Source organism: Mytilus trossulus, chromosome 1 (genome assembly GCF_036588685.1).
Source record: "Mytilus trossulus isolate FHL-02 chromosome 1, PNRI_Mtr1.1.1.hap1, whole genome shotgun sequence".
Classification (NCBI taxonomy): Eukaryota; Metazoa; Mollusca; class Bivalvia; order Mytilida; family Mytilidae; genus Mytilus; species Mytilus trossulus.
In genome coordinates this window covers 31,594,590-31,622,054 of record NC_086373.1, presented here as the reverse complement: position 1 = coordinate 31,622,054, position 27,465 = coordinate 31,594,590, and the positions used below count along the sequence as shown (strand labels likewise).

General features: G+C 31.5%; 2 protein-coding genes across 2 annotated transcripts; both read right to left on the bottom strand.

Annotated features, from left to right (window-relative positions):
* Positions 1 to 3,862: 3,862 nt before the first annotated feature.
* On the bottom strand, positions 3,863 to 7,336 carry LOC134712309 (uncharacterized). The gene is made up of 3 exons (XM_063573774.1): positions 7,052 to 7,336; positions 5,926 to 6,084; positions 3,863 to 4,005 (listed from the first exon to the last, which is right to left on the bottom strand). Exons 1-3 carry the CDS (start codon positions 7,257 to 7,259, stop codon positions 3,863 to 3,865), a joined length of 510 nt encoding a protein of 169 aa, XP_063429844.1. The 5' UTR covers positions 7,260 to 7,336.
* Positions 7,337 to 9,015: 1,679 nt separating this feature from the next.
* On the bottom strand, positions 9,016 to 19,979 carry LOC134721548 (TM2 domain-containing protein DDB_G0277895-like). Its single transcript, XM_063584645.1, has 6 exons — positions 19,893 to 19,979; positions 19,025 to 19,191; positions 16,027 to 17,457; positions 11,559 to 11,643; positions 10,255 to 10,415; positions 9,016 to 9,727 (listed from the first exon to the last, which is right to left on the bottom strand). Exons 3-6 carry the CDS (start codon positions 16,079 to 16,081, stop codon positions 9,597 to 9,599), a joined length of 432 nt encoding a protein of 143 aa, XP_063440715.1. The 5' UTR covers positions 16,082 to 17,457; positions 19,025 to 19,191; positions 19,893 to 19,979; the 3' UTR covers positions 9,016 to 9,596.
* Between the last annotated feature and the right edge of the window lie 7,486 nt (positions 19,980 to 27,465).

Below are 27,465 nucleotides of genomic sequence, written 5' to 3'. Positions count from 1 at the left end.
GTCTTATAAATCAATATATTTCCTTCTTTCAAATTCAACTGAATATCATACATGTCATATGTTTATCTTTAGATCTCTTATACATGTAAACTAATTGGTTAGACATTGCAGATTTTTCAAATATTTCACGAAAGAAACCACAAATTAAATCCATGAAACTGTTGCAACACATTTTTCACGAGGATGAAAAAGAAGCTAAACTGTTCACTTAAATATTCCTCTGTTTCACTGCATCAAAACACTAAACTCCAATTCAATTGGGTCTTGAAACAGCAAATGCTTCTGCTTAGTACATGATATACATGATATAGAATTGCTGTCTTTTTTCTACTTCTCATTGAAATATTTGGTGGCTTTCCAAACAAATTTTAATCAGATTTTCAGTATTAAATGGTCATCATGGTCATGATGAGTTATAAATAAATAACTTTCTTCTGCTGTCTCGGTGCAGGTGATCATCACTGCTGAAATATGAAAATATTATGTATATATTAAATGAAATGTTTAACATTATATTTATGATTAAATATTAAAGTAATAAAAAGTAAGTGCAAACATATTTCTTCAAGAAGTTACTGTTAAAATGCAAACAACTATACATTCCCTGGTCTTTATTTAATAACATGAATAATAAAATTGAGAAAGGAAATGGCTGTTAAAGCCACAACAACCCGACAATAGAGCAGACAACAGCCGAAGGCCACCAATTGGTCTTCAATGTAGCTAGAAATATCATTATACATTTGAACAAGGATGTTATTTTTAACAAACATTTTAATAAGGTGCACTACAATGTACTTTGATAAAACTTATATTAATTGATTTCAGAATGTGAGTTCCATTATTGCAATTTACAAAATGCAAATTTGCCATATAAAAACATTATAATAATTTCTGAATTTACATTGATGCATTAATATTCTCACAATGTAAGAAAACAGAAATTTATTTGAACAAATTAAAAAACAGGCTCACTAACATTCAGTAGTTTTGTTTATGTAATTTATATGTTTTTCTTGTTTTCTTTATATAGATTAGACTGTTTGTTGGACTTGGTTTTCCTGTAAGTTAGAATGGTTTTACACTAGTAATTTTGGGGTCCTTTATACTTTAAGTTTGGTGTGAGCCAAGCTTCCGTGTTGAAGGCCTTACGTTGACATATAATGGTTTACTTTTATAAATTGTTATTTGGATGGAGAGTTGTCTCATTGGCACTCACACCACATCTTCCTATGTCTATAGACTATTAACCCCTCCACATTCTGTATGCATGTGCCTGTTATTCAGTGGTTGTCGTGTGTTGCTGTGTTACATATTAGACTGTTAGTTTTCTCCTTTGAATTGCTAAAATTTTCATTTGCAATTTAGGGGCCTTTTGTAGTGGAATATATGCAGAATGGCCTTTGCTCATTGTTGAAAGGCCATACAGTGACCTATAACTGTAGTTGTTAATTTTGGTGTCATTTGGACACTTGAGGAGAGTTGTCTCATTGTACAAAAGTTAGCTGATTGCAGGATAAAACAATTTAAATGTAAATGTACATTTGTACCTGTCTATTAAAATAAAACTAGGATAAAACAATTTAAATGTACCTGTCTATTAAAATAAAACTCCAATTTCAGTATGTTCATGCATGTTCAAAGCATCACTCTATATTTCATCAAACCTGGAATGGCATACTGTATCTTGAAATCAACAGGTAAGCTGAAAAAAGGTAATCATTAAATTACAAACAGATACTTTTTTTAAATAAGGAACATAAACATGTGTATAATGATACAAACAATTGTTAAATAAAGAAATAACATCTGCCACATGCACACAACCCTTATTTGATCGCAGGATTTCCTTCATAGATACATGTATAATGCCTATTTTTTCCTGGATTTCTAGAATTGCTGCATGCTATGCAAAATAGAGATCCGCCTGCTTGGTTAGTAGTACTTAGTACCTATATCATCTGTACGATGATACACGGTGATAACAAGCCAAAAAAAAAAATACATGTACATGTATATGTCTGTTTACAGTTACTGGACTGACCATAATTTGAGCACTGACCAAAAGCCATTTTATTCCTGTCATAAAGTGAAAAATTTATAAAACTCGTGTCAAAAGCGAAGTAAGGGTTGCCAATAAATTTAATATATTGCCTGATACATCCCAATATTCACAATTGTGAATATGACAGCTGTTCTAATTATAAGGAAACTTGCAACTCGTGTAATGAAATAAAAACTTCGCCCCTATGTTTTCCAACCAATAACCAAGGGAAATCAATCATTAAAAAAATGGGTAAACTCGGCCCATGGACAAAAATACTAAAATTCCGACCTGCATGTACATTATATATATTGATGATGTATATGTAAGAATGTAACTTTAAACAGACATACTGACATATATTTGTTTTGGCCATACAAGTACATGTATGGTCTGACATTTTAGCTCTTCTTTATGTCTTAAATAAATTTTCATGATTAACTAGCTAGAAATGCTGAAAGCACTGCCCATAATAGCCAGCCCCCCTCAAAAATAATCTAAATCTAAAACAAACACCTGAATCTCTGTGAGCTACTGCTCACTAATAATATCCCCATACCCTTAAAGTATAAGGTTAACAGAAAGTTGTTGAGTGATGAATCTGAAAAAGCATCACACAGTATAGCTGACTTGTACATGAATAAACCCTGAAGCCAAATTTCAGAAATCCTTGTAACATTCCTGCAAACAGTGCTACGAAAAATATTCATTGGACAGACTGACCTTAGGATGTAGACAGAAGTAAAACAGTATGTTCCAACTTTTTTAAAGACTAAAAGTGGTGCCAGGAGTATATTGTACATGTACAAATATAAAAAAAAATGCCAACAGTGGCACAGTTCATGGATAATTTTTTTAAATAATATTAAAATCCCATAAAGGGAATGAGTAAAATCTAGAATATTCATTGAATAAAAAAAATGTAAGGGATCTAACATGTATATTATTTTTCAGCAAAGTTTCATGAAAATTTGTTTAAGCGGTTTAAAATCATTATTTGAAAAACACGATAATTTCGACCCTCTATTATGAATAATGTCCCTATACATGTAGTACTCAAAAATAAGATGTATATATAAATTATATGTAAATTGGGAATAAAATTGAGAATGGAAATGGGAAATGTCAACAATGGACAGGGGCAGATCCAGTTATTTTAAAAAGGGGGGTTCCTAACCCATGACCAAAAAAAAGGGGGGTTATCTGTGTTCCTGATGCCTGGTTTGTTTAACTGTTACAAATGAACACTTTCGTGTTGTATTTTTTTTTTGTCTCAGCGGCATGTGGTAGACTTACTTTCAGAGCAATAAGAATATGAGACCCCTTAATCTACGGGTTCCTTCAAAGCAATTGCTTTCTCTGTTTAGAGTAAACAACTTTCTTGCAACCAGGCTCCCAAAGAAAATTTTATAACTGGGTCCCTTCTGTTTACCGGGTATCAGGAGGGTTCGCCCTGATAACATGTTCGCACTGAGTTTGTTCGCCCTATATTCATTTATGATATGTATATGTTACATCAATGAATGGAATATATATATCAAAATTTATGTATACATGTACATGTATCTATTAAAAGTTAAATACAGAATATTTGCCAAAATTTATATTATTTATATTCAAGCACAATCATACAATATTTGTATTTCGATAAATAAATTACATCATATTTATAGTCGTTTTTAGTTAACAGGCATGTATGTAATTTGATTTCATACATTTTCATCGATAGACGCAGCCTCCGCCATTGATGAATATATGAATACATAATGAGGTCCTTACGGGGTTATCTGCCCCTGAAAATATCTTAAGTAAATCGCCTTAACATCGCTGCGCAGGACAATGATCAACTGTATCAACATTCAGTTTGGCTAGTAACGTATACCGGACGGATGTTCTGTCATCTTTAGATTCAAACACACATTCCATTCCATCTTGTAACTTAGGTGGTTGGTTACATCCTCCTGATAAAAGAAAACAAATAGCATCCAAAATAGTACTTTTTCAGTTGCATGTTATATTTTGACGAGGAAACCCAAAAAATAAGATCATGAAATTTTGTGTTGGAATTGTGTGAGTAAAGTATCAGATTACAATAACATTTAAATGTAGTACGCAATTTCCTATATACAGTACTAACTTCTTCACGGGCAACGTATCAAGTGGTAATATTTTCCGAATGTTACCTAACGAAATAGACTCTGCTTACAAACATGATCAACACGACGAGTGCCCCACGTGTAGATCAGGATCTGCTTACCCTTCCAGAGCACCTTATTTCACTACCGTCTTTGGTGGGGTTCGTGTTGATCACTTAGTCTTAATAAGTTGTCTATATTGTTATGTGTACTGTTGTTTTTCATTTTGATTTTTTTTTTTAGCCATTGCATTGTCAAATTATTTTCGATTAAGGAGTTTTAATGACCCTTTGGTATCTTTCGCTTCTCGTTTACAATCAATTATTTTCTCGTTATTGGGTTGCTACCTTCAACAGATAATTAAAAACTCTTAAATGAAAAGTTATGTGTAATACATTTCTTGTAATGCATTTTCAAAATTAAAATAAAACTGTATACTGTATTTGCTGTTATATTTGTTTCTTGTTTATTGATTTAAGCATAGGTAGTAGTATATAGTGTGCCAATTCTGTAAACGTCCTTTTTATTGTGATATAAAGGTCTTTTCAGAAAACAGTATATATTCTATATAACTATAACTTCCCTGGATTAAATTAGCCCGAGTATAAACCAATCACTTTTCTTCAATAAGAGTTTTCACAAAATATTCGGTTTCAAAACCAATGTTTTTAATTTTTTGGCCAAAAATTAATTTATCTGATATGGTTCCTTTATGTTTGGGAAATATCAATAATTAAACTTTATGGATACTTTTTGACAAAAAAGTAATATTTTGAATAATTATTCTATGATATTCCATGTGTATAGAAAATAAAAGATAAATATAATTACACTAGCTATTATTATATGGGTTTATTAACATAAATGGCTGCATAAATACTCCTCTGGGTAACTTTAATAATAGTCCCACATACTACCTATTTGGCTAGCTGGACAACAGTCACAGACAGCGGTATTCATCCGGCTTGATGTACAAATTGCCTCAGCACTATTATTCCGGCTAGCCGGGAAAATAGAAACTGCCTATAAGAATTCTCGATGCATTCAGAACAAGAAATATATATATATTTTTAGAGAGACAAATGTACACGCGCACACATTAGTATGGTTATTAGATCGTTGATCATGTATCATTGTTAATTGATTCTATTAATAGGCGCTTGTATCAAAGCCTTTGCTTCAATTTTTTTTTAAATTTTTTTTCAAGCTTTTTAATATTCTATCTTAATATTTCGCTTATGTTATGTTTTCATCTTATTTACAAACAATAATTGTAGGGTGTACGTACTGGGATAAAATTCAGTGAAATCAATATTCATCGTTTAACATACCCAAACAATGAGGGTTGGGGTTTGAGTCAACAAATTGATCAAACACGTCTAGTCAAACCCTTTAACTAAACCTCTTATAATGTGTATTACCTCCTTAAATCACACGACTGAGAGTTGTACAGGAAAATGGTACTCAACATAACACGTAAAAGGCGGATTGGACAATTCAGAAATATAAGAAGACATAATACGATCATTTATTCAAGGTTTTCTTTGTTTATACAATTTAAATTTATATCTGTATTAGTAATTCTTATCTCTTATCAGAATTAGATTAAGTGTGTCTATTATTTTTTAATCTATGAACACGATTTAGTATTTGGTTTATAGACTTGATACAATAAAGAAAAACAAACAAATACACATAATGGGTGTTTACGATAAAAAGTTAGTTTTAAAGAAAATTTCACAGTACCTGCAACTTGGCATGTGTGTATTGTTTTCAGAGCAGCAGTGGATTGGTGTCGATAAAAAGTAGTCGTCGCTGGTGTAGAAATCTGCTTTAGACCGCTAGTAGTTCGTTCATTTTTTATTGTAGATGTGTTGGTCTGATACTGCAAACTTTGACTTGATTCTGAAAAAAAATATATTCTGGTATTATTGTATATGAATGAATAAGCAAATGTGTGATATATTTCAAAATGACATCAACCCAACAAAAAAAAGAAAAAAAAACAATATGAGACTCGGCTGCTACCCGCAAAATGAAAGGTATTCAAATCGATCTGATATATTTATTTTCTATATTACAAGCTTTTGGAAATTAATCTAAAATAAGGAATAAATATGCCTCATCTCATGCAAAGCTATGACTTCTTTCCCGAATTTGGATATACCTTTTTTCCTGTTTGGTTTATGAGCTCTTCATTTTATATAAGCTTTAGATTTTCAAATGTTTTGGACTCGGGCATCACTGTGAAATTTATTGTATAGAAGCACATATGGCGCAAAAGAGTTGGCACCCGAATGTTTTTAAATTCTTAAGAGCATGTGAGCATATTCGTAAATGATAAATTTAACCAGGAAACTAATGGTTTTATATGTCTACGAGGTTTCTAAGAGGACTTTTTACTTGCACTTAGATGGAGGAATGTGTTTAACTGATACATCATAAATGCCATGTACGAAGGAAGATTTTCTCATTTGTTCTAAAAAAAAAATATTCTAAAGGACGACTATTAAGAATTGATTTTAGTTTCAGTCTTTTGACGACAGTGTAAAAGTACCACTAGTATAGTAGCTAACTGGGTTATAATGTATTATACATACGACAGTGTAAAAATATATAAATGTTTCCTTATTGAAATCGTGATCTAAAAGCATACATTATTATCTTTTACAATCATATTTAGCCTCAATCACATATTTTACATTACAATTTCTGTATCATTTTGGTTTCTAGTGGAGATTTGTCTCATTGGCAATCATACCACATCTTCTTTTTTTCATATTCAAGAAGAAAAAAAACACGAACTAACATAAAGAAGTTATAACGAAAAGCTATCATCGATATTTACCCTCTCTGATTTTAGCCTACTCACCACAATTATTTTTTCTAGAATATCCTTTGAACAAAATAGTTCCAGCAACCAAGCATATAACAATAGAGATTAGCATACCAATAGCTAGGCCCCCAAAGAACCATTTCCATACCGGTCTATTGTACCACATGGACTCGGCCTTATTATTGGTACCTCCTTGGACATGGCAGTCGTCGTACTGCACACTATGTACGAGCTTGTAATCCATTGCAAGTTTTTGGACGTTGGGAAAACAAATGTTCTTAATGAAGTACTTTAACCAAATAAATATGATATATACAATAGTGGTGTTCACCTTTTAAGTTGAAATTTCCGTTAACAGATTAGTATATGCAGAATTAAATCTGTTTAACGTTAATATAAATACTTATAATGAATTAATTTTAACACTGGCGTAAATACATATCTCCTAAGTAGCATGTCTACTTTGAGACGCAGAAAACCTGAGGAAGAAAAGGAAAAATAGATAAAGAGAGAGAAAGATGTTTGTTTTTTTCCGAATCTAATTAAAATATTGATCTATGATTACGTTATACTACATATGAGATATTTAAATTTTCTTTTTTCCAACTATAAATATGATATGCGCGTTTTTCTTATTTTACCTTTACGTTTTTTCTGTTTTTTTCTTGACTTTTTATATAATATGTTGGTTGTGATTGTGAATATTTTAACGTGTGTGCTTTAAGATCATATCTCTTTTTATATCATAATAATATAAATTCAATATCATTTGACCATTAATCTAAATAATTAACATGGGGGTGGGGGGGGGGGGGGGTGGAGGCGGGGATCAAATTTGAATAAGTAAAACAGTCTTCATTATTACAACTTAAGAATGACATGTGTATTAACAGTGTCTACACTTAGACATTATGGGTCAAGATACTGCCGATACTTATACAAACATTGCAGGCTACTCGAAACTATGTACTTTTATGTCTTTTGATGATAAATAGAAATTAGTGTTTGTATTTACAGATGATTATGTGATTCGTGGCTGTGTCAAATAGATATAGGAAGATGTGGTGTGAGTGCCAATGAGACAACTCTCCATCCAAATAACAATTTAAAAAGTAAACCATTATAGGTTAAAGTACGGCCTTCAACGCGGAGCCTTGGCTCACACAGAACAACAAGCTATAAAGGGCCCTAAAATTACTAGTGTAAAACCATTCAAACGGGAAAACCAACGGTCTAATCTATATAAGCCTGTAATCTTATTTTAAATAGACGTAAAAAAGAAGAAACGCACGTCTGGCGTATATACTTAATTTAGTCCTGGTATCTATGATGAGTTTATTATACTGTAAATAATGTTAATGTTAATATGTTTTATAATAGATGAATTCTATATATAATTTTTAATGTTATAGTCTCTTGTAATTCTGTACAGAATGGCTCTCCATTTATATTTATATATTTTTACATTTAATGTAATGTTGTATTATATATCATTGAGAGATGAGGCTTAAAACATATTGAATTGAATTGAATAGATAAATAAAGTTGGCGCAATTAGATGATTATTTTATTGGTGCAAATGATACCTGTAGTTTTGAAAATTAGGTGGCGCAAAAGAAGTATTGGCGCAAATTACTTTCTTTTTGGGCAAAAAGATATCGCCCTATTTTACACTTGTGAAATATCCCAAGATGGTTAATATACTTATTTCTATATAGTTGATGTATTTTATAAGTCGCTATTTCAATATGGACAATATAGGTTTGTTAAAAGACTATTTTTTATATCATCCGAAATAGTAATACATTCAGATTGTAACATATAATGAACATCACGAAAATAAGCATACATGTATGCAGCTAACAACACAGAAAACACGACAGATTTGAACTTTGAAAATGAGGAAGAATCAGATGATAAGAAATAAGATCTTGATTTGAATTTGCTGATTTAAAGGAACGTTGTTATCATGCAGGTCTATGGAATGGTAGAGTATTCAATAAAAGAAAGTACCACAAACATTTTATTATGCTTAAGACAACCCATTTAAAACAGCTTTGTGAGTGTTCTGTACTTGCCAATACTTTAACAATATATAGAATACGTATTGTTAATCGTTCGGTATCCATTTCGTTCTTATGTTTGCCCGCATTGACGTTTAACAATCGAATAAAATATCACTAATATAACTTATCCTCAATCCAGGAAAAAGTATCACATTTTCAGTGCTTATCTCAATTTCATTTTCGATTCTTTCTGTTGCGATATATCATTGCTCAAAACGATGACACCTCTTTAATCTAAAATAATAAGTAACTACTCGACGAATGTTATAAATATCTAATTTGATATCAAAATTTCGAAGTACTTTACATTTACATCACCAGGTTTTTATTACAGAAAAACAGTTTATCAATTTTACAAAGTACATTTATTATATATAATTTTCTAGGAATGTATGTCTTACATACAGGATAATATAATTAAGGATATGAGATAAAAAAAAAAATATGAGGCATATACATTTTTTTCACAATAAAGAAATAGTAGTGTATGAACTTAAAACACTGTGTATATCTTGTTAGTATTTCGGTGGTGGATAGCTGCCTTGCGGTGGTGGATAGTTTGGTTGAGGCGGCGGATACGCTGGTGGTTGATTATACATAACGCCACCTGGTTGCGGATACTGACCATACATCATTTGTGGTGGAGCTGAAATGACATAAAATATTGAGACATATCCATTATAAGTTGCTGTCTATTAACTTACTCAGCTTAATAAAGACCATTATGAGAATTTCTTTATAAGGGGATACTTTAACACTCGAAACTGGATTTTTTTTTCAAACGCCACCATTTTCACATAATTCTTATTTCAATACAGTTTTAAAGCTTTAAGGTGTAATGTGTTTTCTCATGATTCATTTTTTCAGCAAGAAATTAGTTTATCAATTTGGTAAAGACGAAGGACTGTTTATATCCCGTCTTTTACAGGAGAGCTATCAATTCACAATATAAACATACATATACTATCTTATCAAATATGTATGTAATGTTTGCCTCTTGTGTTAAAGAGGATGTAAATCAACAATTCTATATCTTTTTAATTTGATAGATATCGATGCGATACTTTAGCATGTAAACTGAAAATAAAATTTGGACCAAAACAAAGCCATTTTTATATACTTTTTTTCATAGAAATGAAAGTAAAGTAATACCTCCTCTGTTATTTAGATTACCTTGTTGTTGCTGCTGTTGTGTTATAACAGTTGTTCCCCCAGTGTGAGGGGTACGAATAGTTGTCACCCTTGTTCTGTTGTGGTTTTTACACACAGCAATAATAACAACAATGATAACTATAAAAATAATAATTCCTACTACCACCCCGGCTATGGAACCACTGAAAAGGTAAATATAAAGTATCAATAAATAATGTTTATCAAATATATTAACAAAGTATAAAGATCCAGATAAAGGATTGTTTATGACCAGCGTACCAGCGTACAGTGTTGTGTCGTTGTTCTCCTCTTATATTTAATGCGTTTCCCTCGGTTTTAGTTTGTTACCCCAATTTGTTTTTTGTCCATGGATTTATGAGTTTTGAATAGCGGTATACTACTGTTGCCTTTATTTATGACCAGCGTACCAGTCTAGTACAAACAATGTTATATTTATTTATCACGAACATAACAATATTATTGGCCGGAAATGTATTTAATGTTTGCCTCTGGACGTAAATCAGAAATCAATCAACCATTTTCTCTAGAATGGTCAGGTTGCCATAATGTATGTAAGATTTTTTGAACAAGCTAAGTGAATAAACATAACAGAAAATATGTGCACTATATATATTGTTACTGTATATTAGAATCGCTATTCTAAATAACATGGGTTTAACATATTGAAAACAAAAATTAAAAAATGCATCAAATGAGGAAAAACAAAATGTACAATGATCACACATTTAAAAAACGCCCAGCCACCTGCCCTTCAATCGTGCAACCCAGACAGTGATAAATGCTACTGATTCAAAGAATATTTTTAAATAATTTACTTTTGGATGTAACACGTCTTTTGATTGGCTGACATCGATTTGTTTATCAATTCACAGACATAAATGTTTTCATGTGACCATGACGTCACCGACGTTTTTTCATGATTTACTCCGGTTGAAAATGGAATTAAGAATTAGATTGTAAGAAATAACTGAAGTATTTTTTCTGCTTATTCAACATAACATAAAAAAAATGTGGCGCACACTTTAAATAACACGCTACGCGGGTTATTTAGTGCGTACCAAATTTTTTGTGTTATTTCTTTATAGACAGAAAATATATTACAGGCATTCCTTAATTAAAACAAAACAACAACAACAAACATTGACGTGATAACTGATATCACAAATAAACAAGGTAAATGGAGTCTTAGCAGTATTCACCACTTACATGTTCGACAATTTTGAATCTCGGTAACGAAGTTTTGTTATTGACAAATAGATTTCAGTAAACTCCTGTAGAATTTCTGTAAAATGAATGTTACATACCCACTTGTTGTACTATCACATGATCGGTAATAACCATAGGTGTATGAATAGTAGTAGTAACAGTATTCACCACAAACTTCCAAAACTGAAAAATTATCAAATCTTTAGCTATGTTTAATTGACAAATATTGAAGCAGAAACATATATAAATATAAAGAGGTATTTGAACATTGATGAAACGCAATATACTTCTATTTAGCTATTCGGTTGTACAAATAATAAAATATGGCAGATGGTTTTTTTTCACCTTTTCCGAAGATTTTTATATACATGTAGATAATTTCGTATTTGTTTGTTTTCAAATTTACTGGTTTTAAGCGTTGTGAAATTTTTTTCTAATGTGTAAATACTCGTCTCTGATAATTCTACATGAATGGCTTTTAATCAGTAAAATCACTACATCACTGCATATGATAGTCATAAGATGATCATGAAATATGTCCTAAGGTATATCGTAAGACATATCTTATGATACTATCAAAAAGCATGCAGTGAATATGAAAATTCAACCCTTTGTCTCGGTCAACATAGTATTTAGCAAATCCTACATTGTTAATTTATTTTTAAGTTTTTTCGTTCTGAATCTGCATACATATTTTGCCGCTTGATATTAAACAAAACAACATATTTGCTGGATATGGAATACAAAAATTGATCAATTCAACTTTTAAAATCAAATTATATTATTTTTTAAAAAGAAAATAAGGATTTTATTTCCAACAGCAATGATCATGTTATAATTTCTTAGATTATAATCTACGTTTTAAATTATATACACATGGAAAACAGTATCAGTCTATGGAAGGTGCGATACGATAAAAACTTTTCTTATATCAATGAGCGATATTGTCTTATATCAACGAGTTGCATTGTGGGAAATCTCAGACGAATGTTTATATTTTTATGAAGGAACGAAGATTTCTCGGTATAAAGTAATGATTCTTTTCTAAAAGCAGGCTGACATTTAACAAGACTGATGTATAATTTCCATGAATTATTTTAAGTTATACCAAGCAAGGTGTTTTTAAACGAGAAAATTGAATCGTTGATTAAATGAGACATAAATGCACGATCATTTATAGATGTACAAATTCAATTAATGTCATGTAGCAATTTATGTTGAATGCAATTGAGATGAATTCAATTGTTGGATAAGCCAAAATCGCCTATAAGTCAAAGATACTGCTATATTTTAAAATATCAATGCGATGTTTGTCTTATATCATAGCGATATTTTTTTAATATCAAAAATTTATGAATGCGATACTTTTCTAATATAACTGCTATAGTTTTCAAATTTAAAATTAATACGATGACACGTCACAATGCATGTCAAAAGAACCGCAAACATAATTCACAAACTTAGTTCATGACCGGCTTAATGTTTGAGGATCCATATCACTAAAATTTCGTATCTGTAACAAAATTAAAGCTTACACGATCTTATCATTTAAATGATGTTGCTTGACCCTTTTGATATTTGAAAGTGTTAACAACCTGTTCAGTCTATTGTTTTCAATCACATGGTTTAACCGACTAATTCTGTTTGAAGTGATGATGCAATGGTGGAATTTAAATGCGGTTGTAAATAGACTACCAACCTATTAGATTCTAATATAGGTCTAGTGGCCGATCAATGCATTTGAATTGGGACATATGGTTGGACCCCACCCCCTTATCATAGGTTTGGAACCCCCTTTTGAAACCGGCTGGATCTGCCCTTGAGGTCACACTGCTATAGCCTATCCACATGGGTAATATCGAAACAGACAAAAACTAGATATGTCAAAGCAACACGAAATGTCCCGTCTTAAAATGTTGAAAAATCTGCAATTTCAATAACAAATGTGGACACAAACATGATGGTAGTCTCACATGTAAAAAAAATCAGCTTAAAATCTAAGGTATAGAAAAAAGAGTCAGTATAACTGTGATTTTCAATAATTTTCGAAGTTGTTAACCCTTAATTTTGGCCAAAATTAGCGGAGCAAAACAATTTTAAATTTCATCTGCAAATCATCATAGTTAGCTCACATACAAAAAAAATCAGTCCAATATCTGAAAGCATTTAGAAAAAAAGTCTATTTAACTGAGATTTTCAACAATTTATCAAAGTCCATAGCCCGTAATTTCGGCAAAAATTAGCCAAGCAGAACAAAACTTAAACTTGATCTGTAACTCATCATGGTTTACTCACATAACAAAAATCAGCCCAATATATGAAGGCGTTTGAAAAAAAACCTCCGTATAATGGTTTGTTACGGAATGACGGAATTTCGAAATTACGGAATTTCAGAATGACGGAATTTCGAAATTACGGAATTTCTGATTTTCGGAATTACGCAATTTCGAACAAGGGTAAAGCTTTATAGCACCGACAACTTCGTTGCGGACCATACATATCATTACTTAAAAAATAAATTCTTTCAAACTGTCCAATCCAATACAGCTCCAAATAACAATAAATATTCAAATGGTAAAATAAATATTCCAAACAAATTAAAATGTACAAATGCTGATGTCCCGAACTTCGAAGATACCAACTGAGTAGCCTCAGACTATAAATTGATCAACTTCAGAAACAACGAAAATCAAAAATCTTGTCAAACAGAAAATGTATTTATTATTAACATAGAAAAAATATTGAGAAGGAAAACAGTTCTTTTTTATATCAACGACTTTCCCCGTTTGTAAATCGATATCACTATGACCATAATCAGCTCGCCGCCTGGACGCTCTTTTACATCGCGATGACCGTGAGGGCATTCCGTTGCTCTGTTTATACCACAGAGATTTGACTTGCGTTTATGACTAGTAGTCGATCGTATAAATAACAATCCGTATCGCTTGTTATAAATTCATTTCTTCAATGAATACTAAAAAAAATGTTTAGAAATCAAATGAATAAGATGTAAATGTCTGTTGACGTTAGAAATGTGTCTATATTTTTTTCTATATTTATACATTTAGATCGTTCAGTGCTGTTTATTTGGTAGTTTTATTTACGAAATCGTTCTTGTACCATCATAACTGTCGTTACCTTTAAAGCTTTAGAAGTGTGTTTGTTCATATTGCACTTAACAAAAGATTCAGCACCCAAATGACGTTTTGAAGGACAGGAAAGCAGTTATTTATAAGGGGTTTATCTGATATAAGATTTATAGATATATTTAGAAGATGGTGCATAAGTTCGAATGAGAGAACTTTCCATCAAAGTAATAGTTTCTTTTAAGTAAACCATTATTGATCAAAGTACGGCCTTAAACACGGAGCCTTGACTCTAAGCGAACACCACGCTATATAGGAACCAAAAAAATACTAGTGTTAAACCACTCAAACAGGAAAACCAACAGTTTAATTTGTATATAAAAAAGGAGATTCAAAATTGCACAGGCCAAATTTTGTCGAATCAATCTGAACGAGGACCGTATGATTCATCTTTGTCAAAAGTTAGTTTCATTGTTTTCAATAAAGAAAGTCTTCCATGCATGCGTTGCGAGCATATCTGATATATATTATTTCGGTACGTCCATTATAGATTTGCTAAATGTTTGATATATATTTCACAGCTATTTGGCTTTAGGCGCGAAAAAAAAAACGTTTGCATCTCTTACTTTGTTTAATTAGTATTATGTGTTTCTTAACATATACATTTTAACTCATTTTCTTCATTTTCTTCAAAAATAAAAAAAGTCGTCTGTTTATTTATCATTCTACATTAAAAATTTCTGGCATATACAGTGAAAATGATATTTGAGGATCCGCACTTTACATCCGCTGTATATGGGAACACCGGTTATGTGAACAATGATTTTGATACTTCGACATTGTTTATTAAACCCCATCGGTACTGGTATTTTCAAATTTTGAAAATGGTCGATTGAACCTGGTTATATTGCGCGAGTATGACAGTATCATCAAATTCTGTCGTATTTACAACGATGCATGAACAAAACAGACATAATAGGTAAAATTGTCAAAATATAGATACAGCAGTCAAATATTAATACTAATAATTACTAATATCGATTTTACAAAAACACCGCTATGATATTTTAAAAGGATCGCATTGTTTATTTATGTATATAAGAAAAACACAGCACTTCAAATTTTACACGGACATAAACTTTAGCTTCTAACTAACTTCTGAATGTATATTTAGACTCAATTGTTGTTTATATTTGAACAATACGTTTTAAAGTTAGTATTTTCTTAATTTTTCGTTGCCGAAAACAACATTTTCGTTGATTTTTAAACGACTGTTAGAAGAAAAATAAAGGTGCGCCATAAAAATAAGTTCAGCTAAAGTATCTATAGTAAAATATCCTACAAATTAATGTAAGATACAGTCATAGAAAATAATTATATTTATATATATATAAATGTTCATTCTTTTGTTTTTATGTTATATATACTTAACTAATAAAAGGTTATTGATTATTCGATGCATCAGTTATTGAACACTTACCACTGAATATCAAATTCAGAAGAGCTGAGTACAAAATACGGCGTAGAAGATCCATATTTTTCTCTCTTTTACTTTAGACTGAATTTAAATTGCAAATAACTTCTAAATAATTATAGTTTGTGTAATTTTGTCAAGTTCTTTAAAAACCGGAGTATAGATAATATCAAATATCACAAAAGGTTTATTGAACTTTAAGTTTGTATATGCGTAACATACACAAACACTCATTAATATATATAATATGTTTTGGTGAATGAATAGCCTTGAATCATTTGCTTAGACACATATTTCACTTTAATACGCATTATTTTTTTTCTTTTGAAAGTTGCTTAAGAACATTGGACCTCAGTTAGAGCGAAATAGTTGTTATCGTATTTTTTATATGTTCACATCAATATATGTTGTTTTTTTTCAAATACAGAAAACAAACATCGGTGCACTGAGCAAATCATTACAATCTCGACGACAAACGGAATAATTTGAAGATGTCAAAGGGTAATGAAAAGTACCCTTATATCACACTTAGATGCTAGTGTAAGATTTCATATTTTATCGGTAACGATAGTACCTGGACATAAATATAAACATATTTTGTGGATAGTTGTCTCATTGGCAATCATACCACATCTTCTTTTTTTATATATACCCTATTTCCCTTTTCAATCTTAAAGTCTTTAAAGATGACGATTCAATCTTTGCTAACTATACGAGAAGTAATAGTTAAGTACTAAATTGAAGAACCTACTGTTTTTAAAATGAGGTTTAATCATACATGACACTGATTATACAAGATTTATCGTGAATATTTACCAGGTTTTGGCCAAACAATCGAATAAAATACAATATCCGGGAAAAATTACCAGAGTGGTCAACATTTTTAGTACTTTTTTCAATTTCATTTTTTGATTTTCTTCATTTGCGATACATGTATATGATTGCTCATAGCGACAGCATCTCATTAATCTGAAATATGAAGTAACTATTCGTCGAACTCTATTAATATCCAATACATATTAAAACTTCCTTCCTGAAACATTTTTGAAGTCGCAGATGCATCAAACATTCCTATTAGCTATCATGAAAATCTAGATTTCAGTTTGTGGTTTAAATTGATTAAATCAGCAGATTTTTATAACAGAAAAAAGTTTTTAATATATTATTGTCTAGGCATGATTGTCTCACTCAGTTGATAATACAATTAAGGATATAAGATAACAAATTATATGGAATATATATTTTTTTTTCACAAAAAACCACTATTTGTATATTGGTTGATAGTTTGCTTGTAGTTTATATACTGTTAGTATTTCGGTGGTGGATAGTTCCTTTGTGGTGGGGGATAGATTGGTTGTGGTGGCGGATACGCTGGTGGTTGATTATACATAACGCCGCCTGGCTGGGGATACTGACCATACATCATTGGTGGTGGAGCTGAAATGACAAAAATATTGAGATACATCCATTATAAAGTGATTTTGTTTACTACTCAATCGTTACAGCATTCTTTAAAAAGCTTATCTACGTAATGCTCATTAAGCTTTAAATGTCATTACAATATTAGTACAAGATTTCTATTAAGGTGGTGTTAAAAGATTTGAAAGGAATTATTATTTTAAACCGCCTACAGTTTTCACAATTTTATTTCTCTAAAGATTTGAAAGTGTACTGTTTTTTTCGCGATCCAATTTTTCCCAGCATAAATGTAGTTTAATTTACTTAATCACGAAATCTGTTAATGGCTAGCGTGTCAGCCTTGTTTAACATAATTATATTATCGTCTCTGATATATATATATGTAATATTTCGTTTGATCATCAATGTTATTTTTAGCTTGTCAACTTTAACATTTTAGCACATTGAATTTTATGTCGCGGTACTCGATACTGTTACTCACTGCCGTTGTAAAACATGTGTTTTCAAAATTTGATGAACATTTGTAGACTTTTTTTGGGTCGTTCTTTTTTATGATGTGATGCCAAATAGAGCAGGATAACATTTCACCGTGTATTATTTTCACTGAATGAGACAACTCACGCAAAAAAATATGTACCGTATTATAAAAAAAAACATGATTAACACACAGGTAATTGAGTACAAATGCATATGAGTACTACAAAAGAAAATACACATATTTTAGAGAATTACCAAGGAACTAAATACTATGCACATGCTAACAAATTTAAGGTTTTGGTTATTACCGGTTGAACAAATATCCTTCCATTAATTTGTTCACTTTATGTGCAATGTACGAGTTATGACACCAATCAAGATATCAACAATTTATAACTTATCATTGATTGCTATGTTGTTAAAAAGAGTGACAGGTATGTTTGCATCTGTCCTAAGTCAGGAATCTGATGTACAGTAGTTGTCGTTTGTTTATGTGATTTAGACGTGTTTCTCCTTTCTCGTTTATATAGATTATACCGTTGTTTTTCCCGTTTGAATGGTTTTACGCTAGTTATTTTGGGGCCCTTTAAAGCTTGTTGTTCGGGGTGAGCCAAGGCTCCGTGTTGAGGGCCGTACATTGACCTTTAATGGTTTACTTTTTTAAAATTGTTATTTGGATGGATAGTTGTCTCATTGGCACTCACACCACATATTCCTATATCTATGATTAGCTATAGCCAATTTAATGATTAGGTAAAAAAGAGTTAAGTATGTCCATTCTTGTCATCTGTTGAACAACACAAACGATTCGATAATTGTCACAATGTATGTAACTTTAAAACCACGATAATTGCTGGAATTTGAAGAGAAGTTTGTGGGGTCAAAGTTTCGCGTTTGTCTAAAAGCTGTGAAAAAAGAGATGATTTACCATACATACTGTACTGGATGATGAGAATAGATGTTAACCTAAATATGTTTTTCATACCAACCATACATGCAAATCTTTAAAAAAAAAAAAAAATTTTGTGAACAAGAACATGCATCGAAGCCCTATTGTTTTTGTATAAAAATGAAAATCAAGTAATACCTTCTCTATTATAAAGATTACCTTGTTGCTGTTGCTGCTGTTGTGTGATAACACTTGTTCCACCAGTGTGAGGGGTGGTATGAATAGTTGTCACCCTTGTTCTATTTTGGTTTTTACACACAGCAATTATTACAACAATGATGACTATAAAAATGATAGTTCCTATTACCGCCCCTGCTATGGAACCACTTGAAAAGGTAAGTAAAAAGTATCAATTCATAAATGAATAAGGAATTATATGTTAATCAAATATATATTAAAAATCTATACTGATCCAGACGTAGGATTGTACATGTATATGAATAATGTATCAATCTTCTACAAAGAACATTATAGATCTTTTTATGAACGGTAATCAGGAATCCAGTAACTATTTTCTCTGTAATGGTCAGTTTGTCATATATTTTGTAAGATTTCTAAAAACAAGCTAAGTGAATGAACAAAATTACTGTCCCGAAGAAAATATGTTCAAAAGCTTTTGTTATTAGAATTGATATCTAAAATTGATTTGGTTTCACATCTTAAGAAAAAATATAAAATGTGTTTCAAAAGAGGTGTACCAAAAATTAAAGTTATTACATATTTCAGGAAAACGCTTATCCACCTGCCCTTTAATCGTGCAACTCATGCAATGATTAAGACTACTCATTCAAAGATTATTTGGAATTTAGTTTATTCTCATATGATAAACTTTTAATTTCTAACTGAAAAAATAACCAAAAAAAAAACATTTTTGTGATATCACAATTATAAAAAAAGTAAATGGAGTCATAGCAGTATTCACCATTTACATAATCGACAATTTTGAATCTCGGTCACGCATTTTTGTTTTTGACAAATAGATTTCAGTAAATTTCTGTAGAATTCTTATAAAATAAATGTAACATACCCACTTGTTGTACTATCACATTCATAATAATAACCATAGGTGTTTGAATAGTAGTAGTAACAGTATCCACCATAAACTTCCAAAACTGAAAAATAATAAATCTTCATCTTTTTCTGGTTGACACATATTACCCTATATAACCCCGAAACAGATGAAAAAGGACGTTGACGCGTTCGAATCGAACACACCGTGTAACACTGAGTTCAGACAGTAAGGAATTACTACTTTTAAAGAAAATCCCATATCTATTCTTCGGATATTTTGCTCCAATATATTCTTTGCCATAATACTCATTACATACTAAAAGGTTTTTCAAATAGCTGACAGTTGTATATGCAAACATAAAAAAACGCACGACGATATCAATGATAAAACGTGTTTGGTATTTTTAAATATTCAAAACTTAATGTTTCTCGTACCTTATAGTTTTTAAAACATACATTTTTGAAAATTTCATAGTATAAATTAACAAACTGATAAAGATCGTTTGTTTATGTTGTAATTAGAAACAAAAAAACACACGTTTGAATGTGTCTTTATTTTCATATTGTGTACGGCTTCGTTGTCATTACACCTTTTTATACTGTACACTTCGTTGACACAATATTGCGTTTGTCAATGAATTTTGCATTGTATTAGATTATGCTTTGATATGATTATAACCAATATGCATGTTTGAAAAGAATAATTTACCTCCATAACAAGCAGACAGCAACCAATACTATCTGTTATATTGTCGAAACACTCTTGGAGGAAATTTGTACATGTAAAACAATCCTTATGTATACGAAAGTGTGAATTGGTAGGAAAATAGTCTAATCTTGCCATATCCAGTATGTGCCTGTCCAAAGCCAGGAGCGTGTAATTCAGTGGTTATATATTTTGTTTTATTAACTGTTTTGTGAATACATTGGGCCGTTAGTTTTCTCGTATGAATTATTTTACATTTGTCATTTCAGTGTTTTTTTATAGGGGTATGGGTTTTGTTCATTGTTGAAGGCCATACGGTGACCTATAGTTGTTCATGTTTGTGTCGTTTGGTCGCTTGCGAAGAGTTGTTTCAATACCACATCTTCCTTTTGATAAAGACAGCAATCAAAAACAATCAATGAAATATAGGTTTGGCCTTTTGGCCTGAACCTCGGAGGCGGGTCCTGGGGTCATAGACTAAGGCTAAGGAATATGTGTATACAATAAACATGTAACTGATAGCCATCAATAGTAATACAGATACGTAAATGGGAAGATATAAAGATGATGAGATAATTTTTGATATTAACTTGTTTGCTTTTTCAATTATGTTTTTTTGTTTGTTTAATTTTTAAGGTATAAGAATTATGCTTAATTTCCTCGAATACTACGGTATGACAGTCTTTCTTTGTTTAAATTTTTTAATGTGGTCATTTTCAAAACTTTCCTGTTAACAAAACTTTGAACTTTTCGAAAATCTAAGGAATTTCTTATCCCAGGCATGGATTACCTTAGCCGTATTTGGCACATTTTTTTTTAAATTTTGGATCCTCAATGCTCTTCAACTTTGTACTTGTTTGGCTTTATAAACATTTTGATATGAGCGTCACTGATGAGTCCTATGTAGACGAAACGCAAGTCTGGCGTACTAAATTATACTCCTTGTACCTTTGATAACTATTTCTACTGTAGTGCCAAAATCTAAATGATTGGTCATTCTGGTTATTATGAGCACCTGAAAGTCTATACCTTCCCATATGCATTTCATTCAATTTTTTACTTATTTTAGAGAAGACCAAAGGGACCATTTTTATATTTCCCAGTTACCCTTGGCGTCATGGGTAAATTATGCGGTTGAGCAAAGCATCAATTATCAACCTGACCTTAGACATTTGCTGTGTTTCTTCTTTCATGTCTTAATAGTTATTAATAAAAAAATGAAACATTTTTACAGATGGTACTGAACAATTTCTGGACAATTTTATTTGTTTATGACACGGGTACGTTATGGCTGAGTGTTGGTTGGTTGCTTAATGTCCACATGCAAATATGTCATGCATGGTCAGGATAAGCACAAAGTAGCAACACATACTACATGTAGGTCTTGGAAGGAGGCCCTCCGGAATTACGTCAGGGAAGTTTGGACTGCCACTGGATAAAATGAGGTACATTGAAAAAGGACACAAATGTTGCCTTTCAACAGGCCAGTTATTGACCTCTCATAAAGTTTTAGCAGGGGTTCGTACAATGCAGTTATCATGGTGCTCTCTCTACATGAGACATTGGATCTTATATTCCCATTCGGACTAAATGTGACTGCGTACTTTTACATCCCACACAACTAAACGGGTGGCCAACTTCGGTCAGGTTTTACTGCCGGTCGGCAAAAGAACAAAGTGACCGTATCTTATAGTATATTTCCCAGTCACCCTTTACCAAATTCTTTCATGAATAAAAAAAAATGACTTCAATATAGAAAGTTATGCTGTACTGGTTAAATCAAAACATCCCTTAACATTATTACAATATATGCACACTATGAGAACTCATAATACCTTACATCCTCTCGATACTGTTTTTATTTGGCATTGCACAAGTACATGCGTTTTATTACGTTTTCATAAAAGCGTTGGATATATACTGATTAATACTTTAGATACATGATTTACCTCTTAGTTGTTATTCGCTATGAAATAACTATCAGTTACTACAATTACTCCTTTGTCGATATTGTATATGGTTTTTTGTGCCTTGTACTGACATTTGAGTTTAGCCAATTGCAACTGTACAGGTTTTTTAGCATGTTGTGCTGTTACACCAGTGTCCCAGGTTAAGATGAGGGTTGGGGGCTCACATGTTTAAACCCGACGCATTTTTTTTTTGTGTTAGTCCAACGTCAAGAGCCTGTAGTACATTGGTTATATAGATTTGTCATTTTTTCTTCTTTTTTAATACATATTTCATAAGATACAAATATATAACCGTAAGTATAACGTTTTATCTTTTTCACATTTTTTTTCCTATCGGGGACTTTTTTAGCCGACTATATTGTTTAGGTTTTCCTAACTGTAAAATGTTTTCATTGGATTATTATAATTGCATTATATACCCACTTCATTTAAACTTCGGTGGAAAGTTGTCTCACTGGCCACCACATCAATCTACAAAGCTTTATGTATGTAAACAAAAATAAAAATAAAAATAAAGCAGATGGAATGACATCTATGGCATTCGGCAAATTAGGTTCAAGCAGCTCCTATGACTGCTACATATAGGCCCAGTTGGACCAACATCGGCATTTGGAAGAGCCTCAACTTGTAAAAAGTAAGTCATAAATAAAGGCAACAGTAGTATACCAATGTTTAAAACTCATATATCTATGGACAAAAAACAAAATCAGGGTAACAAACTAAAACATGATTATTTTTTTGTCTTTGCCTGTTTTACAATACAATTCAATTTAATTTAATAGAATACTGATTAATAGACCGGTGACCAAAGTCGGATTTATAAAATTTTAATCGTCAAAAATGGTACACAGCTATATCATATATCATTGGATTCGGAAATGTGTGTACTTTGAGATTCTTCTGGTCGTCAAATAAAAATATGGTGCAGTTTTTCAGGAATCTTGATCAAAGGTCATATGTCGTGTTCAAGGAAAATTAAAATTGAATATCTAACTCCAATTTAAATACCCTTTTTACAGTAGAATGATTGAAAACTTAAATCTATTTTCTTCCTTATTCAATTTTTCATCCAAAAAGTGTGAATCTATCATCATATGAGATTTCCGAACACACGTATGCGACTGTACAAAAAGGGGGGTAGTTTTCAGTTTTACAGGATGTATTTTTTTCAAATAATCAGAACAACGTCTGTCAAAACTTTACAAAATTTATAGAAAATTATGAAAAAATATGTATTTATTCATATAACCATATAGTATACATCAATGAAAGTGAAAACTTAAGTTTTTGCCATAAACGATGAACTCGGTTCATGCAAAACAGACAACACAAATTATTTCAAAACATACTTATAGCTGAGTTTAGACAATGTCATGACGATTTCTATGAAATAAAATTGTATCAATAGGAAAATAAATCATTTTAAGATAAACTTACAACTTTAAAAAGGTATATTTTATGAAAGAATAGCTTTTTATTCGTTTGAAAATGAAGAACGTTTCGGTTATTCAATCCCAAACTAAGTAACGCAAGCTCATATTTTTGTTTATGTGGAATATATTGACATAGCACTAAATATACCTAACTTTAATCAGTAATTCAGACCTCAAATGACTTTTGTAATGTGGGGACGTTATTACGACGTTCTGACCATTGGCTGGAATACGTATGTTCGCAAGTGGAAGTTTTAGCACATCTCGAATGTCAGTACTTGTCCGTAGTGTTTAAAGAACACGACAAAATTCTTAAGCCACGAATCCTATAATGATATTGCGAATACCAATGTTAAACTTCAGACATTTAACGTGTTGTGCCTTGCAATAGAGTGGTGGTCAAATGTTTGTGTACCACATATAGCGAGCTTTTATCCATCACCATTGGACATCATCGTCATTGCTATATACACTTGAGCCATATCAATCTATTTTATGGGGGACATAAAACAACTGAAACATCAGTGCACATATAGGACAAATGTCAAAAGAACCCTGTATTGAAAGAAACGTCTTGTCCTGCTGCTTGAAACGCAAAATATCTCTAAACAAAAGCCAAGAAAAAAAAACATCTGTGATCTGCATCGACAGTATACACTAGCCATGATCACATGACTGTAGTGAGTGCAATATTTCCGATTGTCGTGGCCGTTATGCCCTACATTCTGGTCTGTATAAGTGATTTGATATCTGAACCAGGGATAGCATTTATATCAAACTGCTGATGGTAAAAAAACTTTCTTCTGTGAATGATCTTGTAATTTAGAATACAACAGTTTGACTCCCAGTAAAGGTTCATAGTGGCTATATGACAAATAAGCATTAAACAGCCTTTACTTAAATGTTCTGTTTTAGATAATGAAATTCCTCGTCTTGCATGGTTGTAGTTTTCTTTACAATAGATGCAAGCATATGAAAGACAGACACAAGATATAAAAGGGACATTTAAAGTCATAAGTCGAATTAAGCTGACAACGTCATGGCCTATAAATGGGGGGGGGGGTCGGGAACACAGACAAACAATAGTACACATAGCACAACCTTTAATAGTCGTGACTTCGGTTTCTTGACTTGAGCCGGCTGCCATTTTGTCTGTATGTCTCAAAGAAACACAGGCAATAGTACGTAAGTTACCGATGGTTATGTTCAAAACAAAGCTAGGGGACTTCCAGGTAAAACAAAAAAATAGTTCAGTTTGGTTGTGTCAACCAGATGTTACCCGTGTCATGCGAATCAAAAGTATCATTATATTACAAACAGGAATGGAACACAAATTAGTTGCAAATTTTCAGATCTGATCTGACACTTAGTAACTAAAAATTGTAAACCGCAAAAAGACGTGCTAGTAAATTGGGACACGACAAGGCTTAAATGTATCATTATTCGTGACACGGTAATATAAAAACCTATTTTGTGTCTATTTCAGTCGCAAGTTCTTCATAATTAAGCACATCACACCAAAATTAAATTTCCACGTTTGACAGTCAGGTGTTTTAATTGAAACAGAATCTTCTAAACTTACGGGGGCACACCAGATAACCTTGTTTTCAGTATGTTTCGTGTTAATCTTTGGTGGTCTATGTAGAGTTTTGCATCATTTTGTTTGTCATTTACGTCGTTCTCCTAATTTTACCGTGCCGTTTTCATATTATCGTCGACTATGTTTGAATATCCCTTAAAATTCTGCGGCCTGTTTTAAGTAGTCAGGGGTACACCCCTGTCTAAGAAGACTGTCACATGATTGACACAACAGGCACCAGCATAGGGTATCATTTGAGATATGTGCACATTTAACGATGGCGCAGAGGAGTGAGGTACATTGAGACTTAGCTGGGGAATTGTCATTTGGAAAGTTAAAATCGCCCTCCAAAGTTTGTCATAGATTTTTGTTTGTAGTCGTCAATCCATCTCAATATCAAAGAAAAATGCCAAGATATGAAGCGAACATTCTAATTTCGGTAGTATCCTTTATTACAAACTAACTGAGAAATATAAGTACTGACTGACTAAAATGTAGGTAAACAAGAGAAAGGTAATCTTCAATATATCTGAATTTTGAAATCATAGAACTAAGCAAAAAGGTTTACTTTATGTCTTTAAAAGGTTTTGCATTTCAAATTGCAGTGCGAACTGTAGATATCACTATGTCATGTAGAAATATGCATCATTCGCATCTATTTTATTTTTATTATAAACAATTTTCAAGCGAATAAAATGAACCAAATGATAGATGTACATCTATGTATTTAAGTCACAATTATATCCACAATTTTGTGTATATTTTATCATTACACCAATCAACTGTGTCAAAAGACCTCAATTTACTGTACTGTAAAAATAAATCAATTATTACATACTTTTGTGTTTAATAAAATAACACTATTTAAGGTATTAAAATGAATGTTTGCTTCTTTGAAATGATAACACAAAGTTTCAACGGACTTTCTAGTTTTGTTATCTTTTTGGAATTTTGTCGGATCCCTATTTCTTAAATAAACCATTGAAAAACTTATTTCGCCTTTTACATAAATAAAATCAAAATAACACAACCTTAAAAAAGAATTACGGACACCAAATTAATTCAACGAAACAATAAAACATCAACAAAAACAAGTAATATCAAGTCCAAATATTACAGGAAAACTATGTCCCAGCCCAATTATGGACGGGACACAACTATCCGGAATATTTTTAAGTAAATGATTGATGAGAAGAGATTTTTGAAATTAAAAAAAATATCGTTTTAAACATTATGACCTCATAAAAACATGTTTACATGAAAAGAAAAATTGTAGTTTTATTACTTTATAGTAGATACGATATAATCCATTCATCAGCGCTTTGTTGTATGATGTTGGAATCGGGTAAAACACAAAATTTCCCCGTTAACAGTAGTTTTTACCTTCATAATTTGTCATCAAAAGGCTTTGAGGATTACCCTTTTTGACTAATGCATAGAACATTATGTTTCCAGTTAAAATAAAACAAAAAAGAAAGATATGCGATGGCAGCTTTTGAATAAAAAGCCAAATTGCATGCCACTTATGATCTGCATTTGATGGCAAATTTGCTGACTAAAAGCTGAAATAAAAAACAATGCACCATACGACTTTTTGACGACCAATCTTAAATTCAAGTAAAATCATTTTTCTAGGACTGTCCCAACTTTTAGCCGTGTACCATGAAGTGAAATTAAACTCCTTTAATAATCGACTTTTTCCTATTCTGTCACTGCACTATAAACTTAACTAACGTTTTTTTAGCTCTTCGGTTCCACATATAATAGAAAATGACAGGTTTTTTTTCTCTTTTTGCTTTATTCGTCAATTGATAGCGTTTGGTTTTGTCAGTTTTTCCGGACTGTCCATTTTTGATTTTTTCTTTTTTTGGGCGTACGTCCGTGTGTCTGTTTATCATTCC

What these genes read in the sequence shown, in the direction of transcription:
- LOC134721548 (XM_063584645.1), bottom strand. Translation starts at nt 16,081, where the DNA reads ATGGATCTTCTACGCCGTATTTTGTACTCAGCTCTTCTGAATTTGATA. An exon ending in TGTGATAGTACAACAAGTGG is followed by an intron (nt 10,416 to 11,558) that starts GTATGTAACATT and finishes TTACCTTTTCAG; the next exon opens with TGGTTCCATAGCCGGGGTGG. An exon ending in ACAACAGCAGCAACAACAAG is followed by an intron (nt 9,728 to 10,254) that starts GTAATCTAAATA and finishes ATGTCATTTCAG; the next exon opens with CTCCACCACAAATGATGTAT.
- LOC134712309 (XM_063573774.1), bottom strand. Translation starts at nt 7,259, where the DNA reads ATGGATTACAAGCTCGTACATAGTGTGCAGTACGACGACTGCCATGTC. An exon ending in TTCTAGAAAAAATAATTGTG is followed by an intron (nt 6,085 to 7,051) that starts GTGAGTAGGCTA and finishes ATTTTTTTTCAG; the next exon opens with AATCAAGTCAAAGTTTGCAG. An exon ending in ACACACATGCCAAGTTGCAG is followed by an intron (nt 4,006 to 5,925) that starts GTACTGTGAAAT and finishes TTCTTTTATCAG; the next exon opens with GAGGATGTAACCAACCACCT.